This window comes from Dermacentor variabilis, chromosome 1 (genome assembly GCF_050947875.1).
Source record: "Dermacentor variabilis isolate Ectoservices chromosome 1, ASM5094787v1, whole genome shotgun sequence".
NCBI classification, from domain to species: Eukaryota; Metazoa; Arthropoda; class Arachnida; order Ixodida; family Ixodidae; genus Dermacentor; species Dermacentor variabilis.
In genome coordinates this window covers 100,078,154-100,095,370 of record NC_134568.1, presented here as the reverse complement: position 1 = coordinate 100,095,370, position 17,217 = coordinate 100,078,154, and the positions used below count along the sequence as shown (strand labels likewise).

At 46.0% G+C, this 17,217-nt stretch overlaps 1 protein-coding gene across 1 annotated transcript in view; it reads left to right on the top strand.

The window, feature by feature from the left end:
• Positions 1-13,878, top strand: part of LOC142579155 (uncharacterized) — a 37,964-nt gene extending 24,086 nt beyond the window's left edge. The window contains exons 4-9 of the mRNA XM_075689137.1: positions 5,213-5,443; positions 7,366-7,693; positions 8,319-8,352; positions 8,948-9,060; positions 9,912-9,941; positions 13,678-13,878. Of these exons, the coding sequence (XP_075545252.1) occupies positions 5,213-5,443; positions 7,366-7,693; positions 8,319-8,352; positions 8,948-9,060; positions 9,912-9,941; positions 13,678-13,756 (815 nt within the window). The 3' untranslated portion in view covers positions 13,757-13,878. The remainder of the gene's footprint in view (positions 1-5,212; positions 5,444-7,365; positions 7,694-8,318; positions 8,353-8,947; positions 9,061-9,911; positions 9,942-13,677) is intronic.
• The last annotated feature ends 3,339 nt before the right edge of the window (positions 13,879-17,217 follow it).

Genomic DNA, 17,217 nt, shown 5'->3' with positions numbered 1-17,217 from the left:
TGTGTCGCATCCGTGCGCGAATGCTGTGGAGTATGTTTGCGGAGCTCATACCTTTTTTTTTAAGTGTCAGGAAGGTCGTAGCACTTTCCACGACGATGTAATCTGCTGCGGACGCTCAAACGATTCTTGTGTGTTGTCTTCGTAACGCTGAGTTGACTAGAAAAATATTTCCACCGGGGCGTTCGAGTGCGGCAAGGTTAGCAAATTAGGTCCGGCTGCACGAGCTCATGAAATGGGTTTGAGTCAGCTGCTCCATGGTTCGCGAGTACCCCGGACCACAACTCAATGGTGTTAGTGGTCAAGATTCAGCTCACCAGGGTTAGCTTGTTCTATATACTTGGCGTCTACGAGGTTGCAACTATACGTAGGGCTCCGCGTTTTGGAAGTTTATTTTTCTTGAAATTTGAAGGGTGTTTATCGGAGCCCATTTTTCGGCGGAAATTCGGCGCTTGTCGGAGTTTATTTCTCGTAAGTCCCCGATTCTCCGAAATTCAGAGTTTAATGTTTCGTTATCCTTAATACTACAAAATCTTAGATGAAATGATATCTGAACACGAAAACACTAGAACACACGAAGCGTATTTTAAGGAAAGGTTCGAACGCACACACATATACACACAAGCACAAATACTTGAATACAAAACACCCATGTTTGTGCGTAGCACAACCTTAAATCTTGTTGTAATAGGCGCAAGCATACTTTACGAGGTAGCGGTCCCCGTGGAAGCGCTCTCCTTTCGATTGGTGATTATCAGCTTTGAAAATGCCCTTTAACCTTTGCTCTAGAAACAGGGAGAGCCAGAGGACTCGGCGCGCAGCGAGAAAGCACTGGCCATTGGGCAGTGTGAAGTCTCTAAAACGACGAGGGTTACAATGTTACTGACTTCATAGCTCTGATACTTCGCAAAATCAGTCATGAGCTGGCTCATGTCGTCAGTTTCAAGAAACAAGCCCCTTGTTAAATGTGCGATGGGTGTGGTCTACGAGATACTGTTGACGTGAGGTAAAGTTTATATCGGCCAAACTGACCGCTTAGAACATGCCCTTTACTGAGAGGCTTTCGATAAAGAATGGAACCAGGGTCATATTGGCCGTTAAAATCAGAGTTCCTCGGACAAATCTGAATTGTCAATTTTACCGGCGAGTATCTATCGAATTTTTTTCAGATTTATCCGAAAACACGGAGCCATAACTATACGCCAAGAAGTTAAGCCAATTCCGTGACGGCTTCCTGGAGTACTGGCACGCACCCACTGACAGTCGTACCATGTCCTGCAATAGCTTCAAATTTGATGGCACACTCTGGCATTGTTCACTTGATAGCTTAACTGTGTACGCAATGGAGCGCTGGTGTACCACACAGACTTCAGAAACAGCGGGCATTGTGTTAGTTTGTTGAACTCGTATTCAAAGTATGGCTTGTGATCTAAATGACCATCCATGGGCTGGCACAATTGGTCAATCTTCACGGTTGGGGTTACCAGTTTACTAGACGCAGTTTTAATCGTAAGCGTAAGATCAAATTACGCGGTATTTGCATCGTTTATCTCGTATAGGTGTTCATTCGCTGAATCTTTGCAGGAGTGGCCGAAAGTAGAGGAGGTAGACTCTTTTATTGGATCAGAGGACATGTGATATAACAGTTTAATTATTGCAGGCAGCCTACTTTAGAGTCGTCTATCCCAATATAACGTTGAAAAATACGCACGCGCATATCCCAATCACACAAACATGTTAAATTTACAAAAACGATTGTGAACAAAAGAACAAACTAAACTACGAAAAGCGATCCATATGCACCAGCGTAAAAGTTCGTGTACACTACAATAAAAACACTACGCATAACACCCCAATGTAATTTTTAAGTAGGCCAGGCATCGCACTCAATTCAGTCCATAAATATCTACAATTCAAATCATTAAATCAGATTGTTGTCTACAACAAAATCCCGTAGGGGTGTCGAGGCACATATCTCTGTTTAGCAGGGAATGGCCATGGACCAAGTACTTCCGTAATTGAAAATCTGTCTGTACAAGCGGCTTAACTTATCTCGAAAATGGACTCTCTGTTCTGCAGCATAGCATCCATCCGTAGACGTTGCCTGTTCAAAGTGCTTGAGCAACAAGTCCTATTGGCCTAAGACTGCGACGGACATCGGCTCTCAAAATCGCTATAGTAAGATACACCTTAAAAATCGGAAGTTGGCAACCAAGGCACATGGACCGCGCGGGGTTGTTACTCCGCCAGCCAATCACACAAACAAAATCGTCGTCATGCTACCATTTCAAAATGGCGTCGTACTTGATACCTCTGGAGCGTCTGCTGTTCTTGGAGAGCCTTTTCATCGGCGGAAACGATGAGGTGTACAACAGACATGGACAAAGTGTGGGGAGTCTGAGCATTTCACTCTTCAAAAGTCCGCGGTACAATTCATTTCACTGCTGACCCCGTTTTACTCATGAAACTTCACTGCAACTATTTAGTGTCAAGTTCACTTCAGTTCGCAGTGAAGTGCTTTATCTTAGTTCTATAAAGAATTAGGCTGTTACCGTTCCACTATAACAAACGAGTGAAAACGTACAAAATTACGCGCTTATAATTTTATTTTTGTGGTTACCGCCATATTTAGGTAACAGGGAAACTTTGAAGTATACTATTTGCAGCCTCGCGGAGGAACAGTGGCTGGCGGTTATGAGGGCGTGGGCGGGGCTTCACTGCAGACTTGAGTTTAGTGGGTCTTCTTTTATCGCAGAGGCTCTTGTAGGGCTTGCTGTACGCAGCCTTGCGCTTCGTTGAATGAGGAAACTACGTGTGCGCTTCGCGTGCCAGGAAATCAATTCCTAGAAGGGTTCCGTGAACTGCGTGCTCATGGCACCCTTCTAGGAACCAATAACGCACACATCATAATTAAGTTCGGAAGCTACTACTCACGCTTCATCGTTTGAAGGACGTCGTTCTTGATCAACTTTTTTTTTTACAAATTTTCGGCCCTACTGCGAAAACAGCGTCGAAGCCGTTGAAGCCAGCTGATGGCAAAGATGGATGCTTGCACCAGTGCAATGTACACTCGCCGAAAATCTCGTGATTTAGCTCTGTCACGTTGACTTTGATTATCCGCGAAGCTGTTACTCTGACAATTCTGCCATAAACGTTAATGGGGCAGGGAAAGGTCACTAAAACCTTGCTAACATTCCAAAAAGACGAATTTGTCGTTAAGGTGACTAAAAGCTCGCTAAATTTAGCGACAATGTCGCTAAGTTACCAACACTGCCTGGATCCCCACTGCTGGCTCCCGGTAGCCCTGGAAGGCCAAGCGACCATGGACCTCGCCCCTACTCAACGGTTCCCGACTGGCTGCCTTGGTCGCTGGCTCCGGACCGTTCGGGGCACTAGAGATATCAGCCGCGTCTGGCCTTGTCGGCTGATTGCTAACACCTCCTGTTCTCCCCGGCCGTCTGTCCCGTTCGCCACATCTTTTTGGGAACACGCTCTCCGGCCGTGGCCCAATTTAAACCCACATCTTACGAGCACCGCTGGGCCTCCGCTCACTGGACTACGCCGCGCGAGCACATGACCCAGTCGCAATGGAATCTTTCGCCGCACTCCGTCGTTTCAACACTTCCTTTTCTTCACGTGTCATACAACTGTCTACCAAAATTTCTGCAGAGACGCTTCCTGAACCGCTGGAGCCACAACTCTGAATTCCTGATCACTCTTTGCCCGAATCCGCGGCCGTTCGCCCCGAGCTGACCGACATCTCGCTGAAGGAAGACAAGGTGGCCAGCACGTTCGAGGTCATCACTACCGAGAACTTGCCCTTGATGCGCAAGTCATCCTATCAGACGCGAAACAGACCGCCTGTTTCGAAGGAGGCACGGCTGTCTCCAGTTTCGAATAAGTCCATTTCGTGAACTCAAAATATAAAATTGGGCTATTCAACAAAATGCTTTGTGTTGTGACCCGCGGCGGTGGTTGCTTAGTGGCTTTGATGTTGCGCTGCTAACAATGAGGTTGGGGGATCGAATCCCGGTGGTCAAAATTAATCCGGAGTCCCTCACTACGGCGTGCCTATTAATCAGATCGTGGTTATGGCACGTAAAATCCTATAATTGTAGTTTTTGTTGTGTCCGTTATATATGAGGCACATGTTTTCAGCTTATCTGACTGGGCACAGGAGTGCTAGAACGTAGGAGCGCATGCGCTCCTCATGTCAGTGGACGGAGCTTGGCTGGACGCATCGGGATAAAGCAAACGTTAGTACAGGCACGTGTCAGTTTTCGTTCGAAACGGCGTCTCATTTTTTTAGCCTTCCTATCGGTTGGGGTCAGCATATCTTAGTTGCACACTCACAGTCGTAGTGTCTCTTGGCCAGCGCTGGTTCCCCATAAGAGCCGCGTACCGGCTCGGAAACTCGGAAGTAAGCGCGCAGCACGTGGTACTGTGAACTAGAGCGATATCCGCCGCTAAATACTCGTGGGTGTAGCGGAATCCAAGGCCTTCCGAGGCGTTTGGAATCTATTCTGCATGCAGCTTTGAGGGACGACACTGGCACAACGTTCTGGGGCTAGAACAGCCGATATGACTGTTTGCATGGGGCATCTGTTAAGCGATATGGGCTCCCGGTATTTTTACTGTGGCTGGAAAAGAACGGTGCATGTACATCACGTTCACGTATTTTCTTAAGCCACTTTCAGCATTCCGTGCATGTACTTACGTGTGACAGGATTGCTCGTGCTCTTGGATGCTAAAGTGATTCCCCTGTGTAAAAGTATGATGTAGTCATACGAAGTTTGCTTCGCCGCAGTGATATCGCGTGCCGGTCTCTCCTCAAAATCAAGCCACACTGAGACCTCTCGGGAAACTACTCCCAACAAAACCCTCGGATCTGCTGCGCTATGGCCTGTATCATTGAAATGCAATCTGACTGACAAGCAACTTTGTTTTTATTTTTTTGTCGTCTATTATGCAGTTTCGTCCTGGTCACGTAAGATGCGCTTCTCAAGCTGACTGTAATGTTACCTGATCGCTGTAATGGTCTACACGATGGCAGTGTAACAGGTGACGCTGAAACGAAACACGAAGCTCCAGAAATGTCAAGAATCTAATTACTATTGCTTTCCAGCCAAAGGAGTTTGCTTTTAGTTACTGTCATGAGCTCTCATACTGTAATGAGCTGAGCTGTCGTAACAGCTGTCTATCAAACTCTCTGCAGAGACGCTTCCTGTCCCATCAGAGCGGCACCTTCAGATGTCGGAGCAGCCGTCGTCCGAGTCTGCAGCCGGTCAGCCCGAGCTGTACGACGTGCCACTAAAGGAAAACAAGGCGGCTGGCATGGCGGAGGCGATCACTAGCGAGGATCTTCCCACCATGCAGCCAGACTCTGCCAACCTGACATGCAACTCACTGCAGGATTCAGCGCAAACGCAACCTTCCCCAGTTCCGAGTAAATATATTTCCGCAAAGAGAACAAAGGGAAAGGTTAGATAGCGCGCATCGACCGTGCGTTAGTACGGTAGGCTGTCCTCCCATCTCTGGAGAATCAAACGCTTTCTCGTTTGATTGTCACATATCCGGATCATCAGACGGAAATAATCAGAAGAATAAGAATGAGCTGGGGGTGCGTTTGGCAGGCATTCTCAGGTCATGAACAGCAGGTTGCCATTATCCCTCAAGAGAAAAGTGTATAATAGCTGTGTCCTACCAGTACTCACCTACGGGGCAGAAACCTGGAGGCTTACGAAAAGGGTTCTACTTAAATTAAGGACGACGCAACGAGCTATGGAAAGAATGATGGGTGTAACGTTAAGGGATAAGAAAAGAGCAGATTGGGCGAGGGAACAAACGAGAGTTAATGACATCTTAGTTGAAATCAAGAAAAAGAAATGAGGGCATGGGCAGGACATGTAATGAGGAGGGAAGATAACCGATGGTCATTAAGAGTTACGGACTGATTCCAAGGGAAGGGAAGCGTAGCAGGGGGCGGCAGAAAGTTAGGTGGGCGGATGAGATTAAGAAGTTTGCAGGGACGACATGGCCACAAGTAGTACATGACCGGGGTTGTTGAAGTATGGGAGAGGCCTTTGCCCTGCAGTGGGCGTAACCAGGCTGCTGCTGCTGCTGCTGATGATGATGATGATGCGGTGAACATGCGTAAGGGGGCAAGATCACACTACACTCAATGTACGCGTAGTTATGTGTATATATATATATATATATATATATATATATATATATATATATATAAATTACTTCAGAAATTATTTTGAACTTTTTTAAGTAGAACTGTTATGTTCTATTTTGGTGTCTATTGGATTTGCCTATATTTGGTTTCTATTATTTGGCTACCCCATTGCTTTAGAAACATAATACAAAATTCTAGACAAACTATTTATGGTGTTGCTTTTGACTTAGATACAATTAATAGTATTTAGGTATTTCATTAGAGCTTCTATAGAAACGAAAAGAAACAGCCCATAGAAATCCTTCCGATTTTTTCTTGAGAAGTGTAGAATAACTTCATTAGAATTTTTGAGTATCCGGTTTAGTTTCTAGAGACTGCAAAGAAATAAACTAAATGAAGCCGAACTAAACGTGTATTGATGGTGACAAACAAAATAAATCGGTCACTGTTGATCAAAATTTGGAAGTTTATTTACGCATGGTTCATTCCTTTGTACAAAAGTGTCTCCTTTTAACACTGAATAACATTTAACCACTAAGGTTATCTAATAATGACATACCCGGGAACCGTTATGAATTCTATGCGATAAGATAGCAACAGTATTCTACATGTCCGGAACATACTGCAGCCGGTAATGTGGGCTGCATAAGGTTTGCGGCTCGGAGAACGAGGGCACCCCTCTTCAAAAAGTTGGACCAAACGAAATTCTGAATCTGCATGATTGAATAGTTTTAGCTCAGTTCGTCGCTATTTCGAGAATCACGTTCATTTAATTCGGTCAAATAGCTCGATAGTCCTCCAAGTGACCAAGCGATATACAGCAAACGATATGCTCCGCATTTTTTTTTTTTTTTGCTTGCGTACACTTCTGCAATCCTCCGTCTTATTTTTTTCTGTCTTTTTTGCAGTGCTAACTCGTTTGTAGTTTTACTTTAAGTACATTGCCCGGCGTTTTTCATTCTTTTTTGGGCGCGTAGAAAAGAAAAACCGTTGAATAGTAGCAACTGACATGGAACTCCGTGAAAAATGCGCCCTGGCCGGTCGATCGACATGGCAACTTTAAAGCGTCCTGTTATAGTTACTCAATGTCGTTGTCAATGCAATAAACGGTGCATGCTTAAGTTGCTTTGTTTCTGTCCCAAAAGCAGGCTATATAAAGGCAACATTCCGAATGCTTCATGTAGGCCCAAAGAAGCTCGCACCTCCACCATCCGAAGACCAGCCGGTGACACCTCCGCTGTTGCAGCGAAACGTGCTGCTAGTGCGCCGCAAGACCGCACCGGTGTTGACCAAAGTTCCGGACTCGCGTTCGGTGGACCCTGCATCCACTCCACTAATCAGGGCCAGGAGTGTTCTGGCAAATCAGTATCTGCAGCGTATTGGACATATGCGTAGCGCGCAAGGAGACCTTACCTGCCAGCTGGCCGAGGATACCACGAGCATCGAAGAGGCCACCCTGGAGCCACCTGAAAACTGCAAGAAAGAAGAGTTTGAGGAGCTCACCCTCAAATTGTGAGTGGCGTTAGATCTACGTGCTGAAATACATTGTTAGATACAGTAGCCATTAACATTGGCATGAGTGAGGCAGAGCTGTAAGCCGTGTCCATTGCGAGCTGCGAGTACTCGAGAATTAGCGCTGCGCAGAGAAACTTGTTTTCGCTGCATAAACGTCAGAGCAAGCTCGCAAGCCGGTAGTTTGGCGGGAACCGTCACGGCACTACGTGCTACACAGTAGTGCAACAAGTTGGCAACGGCCAGCGCGTATGCGATGCTCGATGAAGTGGCCTCGCGTTCGCGCGCGTACTGTCCGTCGTTCACTCTATTATTCGGCAGCAATGAAAAGGGTCCAAATACTCGTTTCCGGAGTAAAATGACATCTAGGAAGGCGCGTAGTTTTGCTTTGTCTTTGAATCACTGGATTTAGTCTTTGAATCACTGCATTTACAGCTTTCATTCAGCATATGGCCACCATTCTTGCGATTCAGCTTCACCAGAGATATCAACGTACGTTTCGATGCTAAAGCTTCTCATGCATACAATGATAAACTATGCCGATCTTTGTGCGATCAAAGTTGCAGATTCAGCGTGATTATGAGCGATGCTGCTTGAATCTGATCAATTTTCTATCTCCGTGCAGGCACGACGCTGAACAAAGTGCGGTGACGTCGCAGGTAAGTTCCCTTCCTAACATTTTCTTCTCAAAATAGGTTTTCATTTTCTTAGGGTAGTACAGCTAAAAGTCAACTGATGCTTATCACAGGGCGTCTTAAGCCTGGGTAACCGTGACCCCTGCAGCTGTAGTGATAACTTCTGCTTCTATAGTTCTGCAAGAACAGAGGAAATTTTGTACTGACCTATTTTTCACATTGCAGTACGAGTACAAATAGTCAGCGGTCTGTGAGCAAGGCACTATAGGAACGATGGTCACTGAGAATCGCAATGCATCAAAGTAGTAGCAACGACTCAGCAAATGACCGGCATTCTGTGACTTGACGTGCGGCGATGCTGATTTGGGACATTCTTCCTGGTGCAGTAAACTTTAACACGAGCAGAATGAATGCGTGTTAGCGTCAGAATTACTTGCACTGCTTAACTAATGACGCATTCTGTACTAACCTGATATCCGTTCAGTTTTGACGATACAGTAACATGTCTAATTATAATGTACAGTCAAGTGCTAACCGCTCCATGAAAACGGGCAATCGTGTTCCATGACGCCAGATGCTTTATACCGTTGTTGTTGTTCTTGCAATTTGTGCTGCGCAGGCGCATAAGCAGCCGGAAGGGGACGCGAAGTCCAAGGATTTCGAAACCCTTCCTGTTTGCGGACGTATTGCATTTTGGAGGAAGCGAGAGAGTGACGCGGTCTACAAGGGCATGTGAGTGCGTTAGTTTTAGTGCGACGGCACTTAATCGTTAGAAATTAAGTTACCTATTTCCGTCTGTTGAGTTGCGCTGTGGTCATGCTACTTTCTCACCTTGACCACCATTTCACCCTCAGCACCACATGGCGACTAAAAATAAAACTTCGCCCACCGCGACCCCCCGGGACTGAATTCATTCCACTGCAGCTATGTGCAAAGAATTAAATTATGGGGTTTTACGTGCCAAAACACTTTATGATTATGAGGCACGCCGTAGTGGGGAGGCTCATAATCAGAAAGTGGTTTTGCCACGTAAAACCCCATAATTTTGTTCTGCAGTTCGGGCGGCTATGTGTAGTTCGGAGCCGAATGCGCAAACAACTGAGCTTCCTCGCAACATTCGCGTGCAGCAGTTATGCTGGTTGTGTATAGCGTGTGCGATGCATGAAGGCTCCGAGAGCGGCGTCCGCGCACGTCTATACTTAGGAGGCAACAGCGGACAATACGCCAGCCGCAGTTAGCCTCACCGTTGTTCGAGCAAAAGCTACTGAACGCTGTTAAGTGTCGGGCTCAGGCCACCGTTGTTGTAGTTTCACATCGTAAGATATATGCACAAATTAAGATGCCCCCCGTCTGTTGTGCAGGAATGCGAGTACTTTCCCGGGTTTTAAGGCGCTGGTACTCTGGCTTTGCAAACTGCTGTCGCTGTAAGGCAGGTAGCCGGCAGATTGTTAATCGCTTTACCGAAGCTATTTGCACGTTTAAATTGGTACAAATCACCCGCATTTACCTTATCTCTTACAAAACGACTGCTCCCTGTGTTCTCGTGTCACCGAAACCTCACGGAGCCAATCTTTTTGTTCCAGATTCTCCAGGTCGAAACATCAATTGCGGGGGTGAGCTTCTCCTAGACTCTGTTGCACAAAAACTAACCTTCCCGTCACTAACGGAACAAAAGTGTACATTGCCAATCGATGCACTGTACTTGCCCATGACGAGGAGAAGTTCATCTATGGTCCGCAGGCACATGATACTTCTATAGCGCATCATTATACGGGATGACCATTTATAAGTTTTCCGGATTATTTAATAATCGCCTGTTGCAGAGAACATAATTCTAGTCCTTAATTGAAACAAATTATTCAAAGACGCGCATATTACTTGCACCAGAATTCGACACATATCCAACTAATTAAAAAATCACCAATTACCTTCTTAATTAATCAAATTACGGCACATATTGCAATTTACGAATCGTAGCCGCTGAGTTTACAAGGCGTGTAACCACTTAAAACGAATTTCCAGAATGACACTAGTTTGGAGATATGAGCCATTAAACTCGCCGTAAAAATGCATGGTTGTCCCACTTAAATTTTTAACAAAACGCTCTTTCATGCATTGAAGCACAAAAGTAACTGGAACGCCTCTGTATTTCGTAAATAATAAGATTCAAATATCTCGAAACTTGTGCCATCCTGGAAATTCATTGCAAGTGGATACGTCTTGTAAGCTCGTCGATTGCAATATGTGCTGTAGTTAACTAAACAGTTAATTAACTGAATATGTATTTAGATTTCTCGTTCTAGTATTGTCCGCCTGTTTGGACAATCTATCTCAGGGACAATAATTATATCTGCTGCCACATGCGACTATTAAAAATTCCGGAAGCCTTAGATTCTCACCCCGCACGCAACGCAGCTTTGACAATCCCGCAAAGCTTAAGTATGCCCAGGGGCATTATAGTTAACGGGCGCAGCAGGCAAGCACGTGTTGTTGTACTTGCCCTGCGTGGTGAACCGGAGGTGTCGCCTTTGTAGGTAAGGAACGTGGGAGGCGTCAACGGCGATGAGGCTTGGCGCACCGCGGTTGCCGCATGCCTGTTAGACTGTACAGGGTGTCCCAGCTAACTTTAGTCAGCTTAAAAATGTGCAAATGCTATGTCAGAACAAATTTCATGTTGCTTGCCGTCGCTTGGAAACACTCAGATTATTTTTTCGTTCCGCCTCATTACATAATTAATCTTAATTTATCAACTTCTAAAGTTTATAATGCAATGAAAAGTGTCAACGAGAAAATTGTAGTGACGTGAAAAACTCCCGATACAGCTTTCTGTTGCTCAATGCGTGCTACGGAAATGTTTTTCCGAGCGTGGAAGAAGTCCGCGAATATACGCAAAGTGCCTGGAGCGGCCACTTGTGCGGCAATTTTGCGTGCATTCGCGGGCTTCTTTCACGCTCGGAAAAACTTTTATATGACACGCATTGAGCAACAGAAAGTTATATCAGGAGTTTTTCTTTTCGCTCCACAATTTTTTCATTGACACTTTTAATTGCATTATAATTCAGAAGTTGATTAAGACTAATTATCCAATTAGGCAGAACGAAATAATCTGAATATATTCAAGCGATGGCAAACATTACCTTTGATCTGTCCAGCTACATGGCATTTGCATATATTACAGTGGAGCTGTCAGAACCTCGCTGGGTTTCTCTTTACGTTCGCAGCTTCGCCGAGCTGGGGTAGAGAGCTAAGGGAGAGTGAAAGCAGAGTATAAACGAAGCATTGCGCAGCATAGCGACGCGGCGAGGGTGGGTGGAGCCTAGCGGAGGAGGGGTGGCGCGTACGCGAGCGAGGAACGCGGCCCGGATGCGTGCCCTCTCCTCTGGCGCACGAGGCAGCGGGGGGTCAGGCGAGGGAGGAGGGGCGTTATTCTCCGGCTGCTGCAAGGGTGCCTCGATGCCCTCCTTGCCCGCCACTCCGTACAAAGTGGAGACAACGCGGCGTCTACTACGGCGTTGGCCACGCTAATCGCGGCCGCCGTAGTAGTCGCCTTTGGCGGACGCCGTAGGGACGCGTTGCCGGCGCTCGTGTGTCTTGCGTGCGGTTTGGCACTACATTACTGGCCTTTCCCCAGCTCCACTGGTTTCTGGTGTTTGCGATAGCAGAGCCACGCATAATTTTTTAAAACTCTGGCTAAAGTTAGCTGGGACACCCTTAAATACCGCGGTCTGTTTTGAGAAAACAATCGACAACAGCAACTTGTACATTCGGAAAGCATTTGTTACATTTGCAGCTAATATTTCGAGCAGGATCGCTGAGCAATGTTTACTTGTCTGCAGTAAAAGCGGCAGTAGTATGACATGTCCACACTTGCCGGTGTCCTGGCCGCCGCGACAAGCACCCTGTAGATTCACTCTCAGGTGGAATCACTGCGGCTGTGATCAGAGTTGCTGCGAGAGAGGAGTGTCTCGCGGCTTTCGCCCACCGGAGTGAATCAGCCGCTCCTCAGTCTGTCCGATCGGTGGCAAGCGGCATGACGCGAAAATAGCTTTGAAACCCATTCGCAAGAAAGTGTTGCAGTTCCCTGGTTTTCGCGGTGCGCTTTCTGCCGCTATAGTGTGGCCGTGCGCTGTGGAGAGCTCCGCAAGCGCCGCTGTCTCTGAACCAGAGAGAGCCAATTGGGGCGAGGTCGGAGGGATTTCGCACGACGCCCCGCTGGCAGCGCTGCGACCGTTTCCCGCGCGTCGGCCGCACGAGGATGGCCGCCTCCTTTTCTACATTCAACTTAAACATAGCAATCACCTTCCCTTCCCCTACGTTTTCTCTGGCGTCATTGTTCGCTTCTTCGTGTGGTTCTCTTTCTTTGGACACAGACAACGCGGTCGTCTGAGACCTAAGTGCGGGTTGGATCTAAAGTTCATCCGAATATTGCCTGAACTAATACCGAGCTGGTCGACGTTTACTTACGAAAAAAATTGGTAGATTTTATTCTTGCAACTATACTAATAAAAAATTCATTGCATTCCTACGCCATCGGAAGTCTATATGCTTTCGCCCACATGTTGTTCTGTGGTAGGAAGGCCGTGTAATCTATAGTGTCTCATAAAAAAACAAAAACATTATGGAGTTTTACGTGCCAAAACCACTTTCTGATTATGAGGCACACCGTAGTGGAGGACTCCGGAAATTCCGACCACCTGGCGTTCTTTAACACGCACCTAAATCTAAGTACGCCGGTGTTTTCGCATTTCGCCCCCATCGAAATGCGCCCGCGATGGCCGAGGTAAAGTTTTTCGCGCACCGCTCTTCAGCATTGCAAGACACACCCGGATAATAACTTGGATCAGCCTATGCCGCTGCACACAATGCGTAGTGATAAGGGAGAACTCAATTAGCGGCATCGCCTGTTTATTTCGTACAGAGCTCACTGGGGACACTACCCACTAGTTTCAATTTAGTTCGAACCAGAAACATTCTGAAAGCATGTTGCTGATTATAATGTAAAGAAATGCAGTAGAATGCTTTTCGTGGTAGATGGTTGCAGCCGTCATGCTGGTGTATACTTTTAGCAGAGATACTGAGATTTCGTGTAACTTTTAAGCAAAGGATTCAGCTCGGGAAAACTGGGCAATCGAGGGCTTACGTGTATACTGGTTGTGGAGTTCATGTGGCATACTGGCTTGTTGAAAAGGATCTGCGATGCTGTCCGTAAACTGTAACCACTGTCTGCATTATCCGATTCCTGAATGCTGTGCAGCTATATTAAGCAGGCCATGCTAGTGTTCGTTAATGGCACACTTTCGGTGCGTTAACCTTTGCCGTGTATTGAACGCGCGCTCTGTCTTATCCCAGGGCTCCGGACTCCAACGTGTGCAAGCAGGGGCGTTTGCAGATCTCTGACACTGGGTTGCGACCTGATCCACAGCAGTGACTCTTTTTTTTTTCCTTTAGTTTTAGTCTAGTTTAAAATAAGAAATTTAGAAAACTGCAGTTTTCTACTTTACCTTTATTTTTAATTTCTACATTACAATTAAAAACAAGTGATTCACCCTATGTTTTTTCTTGGTGTCATGGTCTGCTGGGGGGGGGGGGCTTCATATGATTGTGATTTACGAAAATCGGGCCCGTCTGCACCCTTCTTTTCGTTTATATACAGGTCGTCCCACGTAACTTGAGCCAAACATTAAAAATATGCAAATGCTACGTATAGCTGGACAAAGCCAAGGTAATGTTTGTCGTCGCTTGGAGTTACTCAGGTTATTTTTATCATTCCGCCTAGTTAGTCTCAATCAACTTCTCAAATATTATAGTTAGATGAAAAGTGTAAATAAGAAAATTGTAGAGCGACATGAAAAACTCCCGATACAGCTTTCTGTTGCTCAATACGTGCTACATAAACGTGCTTTCCCGAGCGTGAAAGAAGCCCGCAAAAGCATGCAAAATTGCCGCGCGATTGGCCGCTCGAGGCACAGAATTCGTTTCAAGTGGATATGACTTGCGGTTACAGTTCGTAAGTTGCAATATGGGGCCTAAAGTAATTAGTTCGAGAGTTAATTAGCTGAATTTTGGTAATTCAAATATTGCCGTTCATTTCTCGTGCGAAAACTGTGCCTCAGAGAGTAAAGCAATGGAATTGTGCTACATGCCACGTGTGATTTTTAAAAATTGCGTTGCCGATAAAATGAAACAACCCGTATAGTTCGAGCAGCATGCCAAGATCTACTGGCATAGCGCAGTCTTAGGCTCCTCGGCGAATATATGCTGGTGCTGAAAAGCGAATGTGTGACACAGCTTTAGTTCGATGACATTGTAAGCGAGTATCACTTCTGATAGCCAACCACTAGTCTTTGTACGAGCGATGCTAGAAATCTCTGTCTGCGTTACGGGTTCCTTGTAAAGGCAGTGTCTGAGCGCCACTAAGGTATCTATAGCAATAAAACACGTTGTGGGGCTAGTTGGTGCATAGCTTTCAATAGAATAAGCGCCAAAATTGACGGCACACAAGAAGAAATACAGACAGGACTGTCTGTATTTCTTCTTGTGTGCCGTCAATTTTGGCGCTTATTCTATTGAAATCTATAGCAACCTTAGTAGAATGAAGCGTACGCTCGCCAAATAAAGTATCCTCCTCAGGCCCGAATACAGCTACGGGGCATAATCGCTTTTCAAGCTGGTTTGTACTGTCTACTGATGTTACAAACGTGAAAAAACATTTTAAAGAAATTCAATACCTCGGTTAGATATCAAAAGCTGCATCTCCATGTACGTGGAAGAAGTAACAATCTCCTCATGTTCACTATAGGTAAAAACTGCATTTCATTGCCTAAACACGTAGATGAAGTTGGAGGGGCCTGTAATTTACTGTCACGTTGCTACTGCATCCTGGGGTTTCACGCAATCACGAGGAATTTAAATCTAACGTAACCTTACGTCCACAAGTTGCAGTTGTAAAACATGTAGCAATTATATACTCCGTGGAAGGCGCAGTAGGCCAAAAAGAACTGAACTGAGGAACCCGCGGAGTGAGACTTCTATGAACGCACTATACTTGCGTTGCCTTTTAAGTATGAAACGGCGAATGCATATAGGTGCCAAAGCGGCGTTTGTCAATTTTTTTCTAAATCTCTTGCCTGGATATATAAACCGCTACTGAGAATCGTGAAGGGGCCCAGAATATCGCTTCGTGACAAAACGTTTTCATTAAAACAAAAATTGCCCTCTTTTGTCCCCGAGCAATGTGTTCAACATTCCAAACAACATTCCAAACATTCCTTCCGAGTTCCCTCCCTGTAGGAATTTATTTTTGGACGCGTGTTCAACGCGCTTCGCAATAAAATATTTTTCTGCACAAAATGATTATACAAAGGCCTTCGTTCACGTGTTAGAACTTCACTCTTGAACCGTATGTGCCTCTTTGGCTTCCCGAACGTTGTGTGTATGGTTGTGTGTGATGTAGCATGCGGGTGGTGTGTGCTGAAGTTTTTCAATTCACTGTTCTGTGCGGTGGTTATGTTTCCATTTCCCTCAAACTCTGTGGCAAGATATTGTTCTTCATACTGTCGATATCTCCAAGGGGTATGTATGCTAATATCGAGGCAAGGTTGGAGTCGCCTGTTCGCGTGCTGTTGTATAAAAAAGCGAGCGAATTATGCGCAGAGCGAAATCCGAACGAACGCAGCGCGAGATCCGAACGCGTTCTCTGAGGCCACAATAAAGCATGGAAGTGACAGAAAGCTAATAACACCCCTGCGTGGAAGCACGCAAGGGCTTCGTGAGCATAGAATTTAAAATTCGTCTGCTGTCTCTTTCCTTTTCCTTGCGTATCATTCCGGAAGCATAGCAGCTTTCCCACATAGATTGGGCAGTTTCCTCTTGCGTATTACGTTTTGTAAGCAAGTTGGGCCTTCATATTATAGGACGCTATTGGGCGCGCTACCGCTGCAGAGAAGCTACCGCGCCGTGGTTAGAGTAGCTAAAGTCCGCGGTCCCCACGCTGGCCCTCCCTTTGCAAAGATGATGCCAGTAGCTTGGTGCAAGGCCTTGTGAAAACACCTCTGCTGGACGGGGTAGTCGGGTTGAGCTGCATCCATGCCAGCACAAGGTCTTCCAGGTGCCCCCAACCCAGCTGACCTCCCGGACGCACAGTTCACTACCTGTACTACCATCTTGCCCAGTTGTCCATGGTAGGGAGCACGGAAGCAGACCTGGCGGTGTCACAGACGGTTGACCACATGTGCAATGACTCCACCAGCTGCCGAGTGCATGCAGCAGTCTTTGGAAAGAGTGACGTCAGCTCCGTTTCATATGAAGTGCGGTCGTCAAAAGATAGACGCCCAGCAGCCGATTTAACTTCAATTCAGTTTCACTTTATTTCAGGTCTTGCATGAGGAGACAGAGGCTAAAGGCTGGATGGGCCTGATGGGGCCACTGCCGCCTCGTTTCGCAACAAGTGGCATACAGGAACACACAAAAAATAACGAAGCAGAGACTTGCGCATTTTGTAGTCAGAATTGATTTTAACAAACGTTTCTTCAAAAAATCCCACAATAACTCGCATGTTATTAAATATCATAGTGGTGTGAAATATTTATTCACATAAAAACCAGTAATGTATATGATATGTTCTTAACTGACGTGCCACAAGCACAATAACAAGACTAAATACTGAACAAAAAGTTGGGTAAGAATACTTTCTTACGGAAGCGTGGAAATTTAGAGGCAACATATGCAAAGTAATAACTGAATACACTAGCAGATCATGCAGTACGTCCTAAACACGTGTCTTAATTTTTATGATGGCCCGGTCCAGCTCGCTCTTTCTTCATATTGTTCATTGTTCACCGGTGCCTCGGATATTCAGTGGGCGTCTGGACAGCAGCGCTTGCACGATGC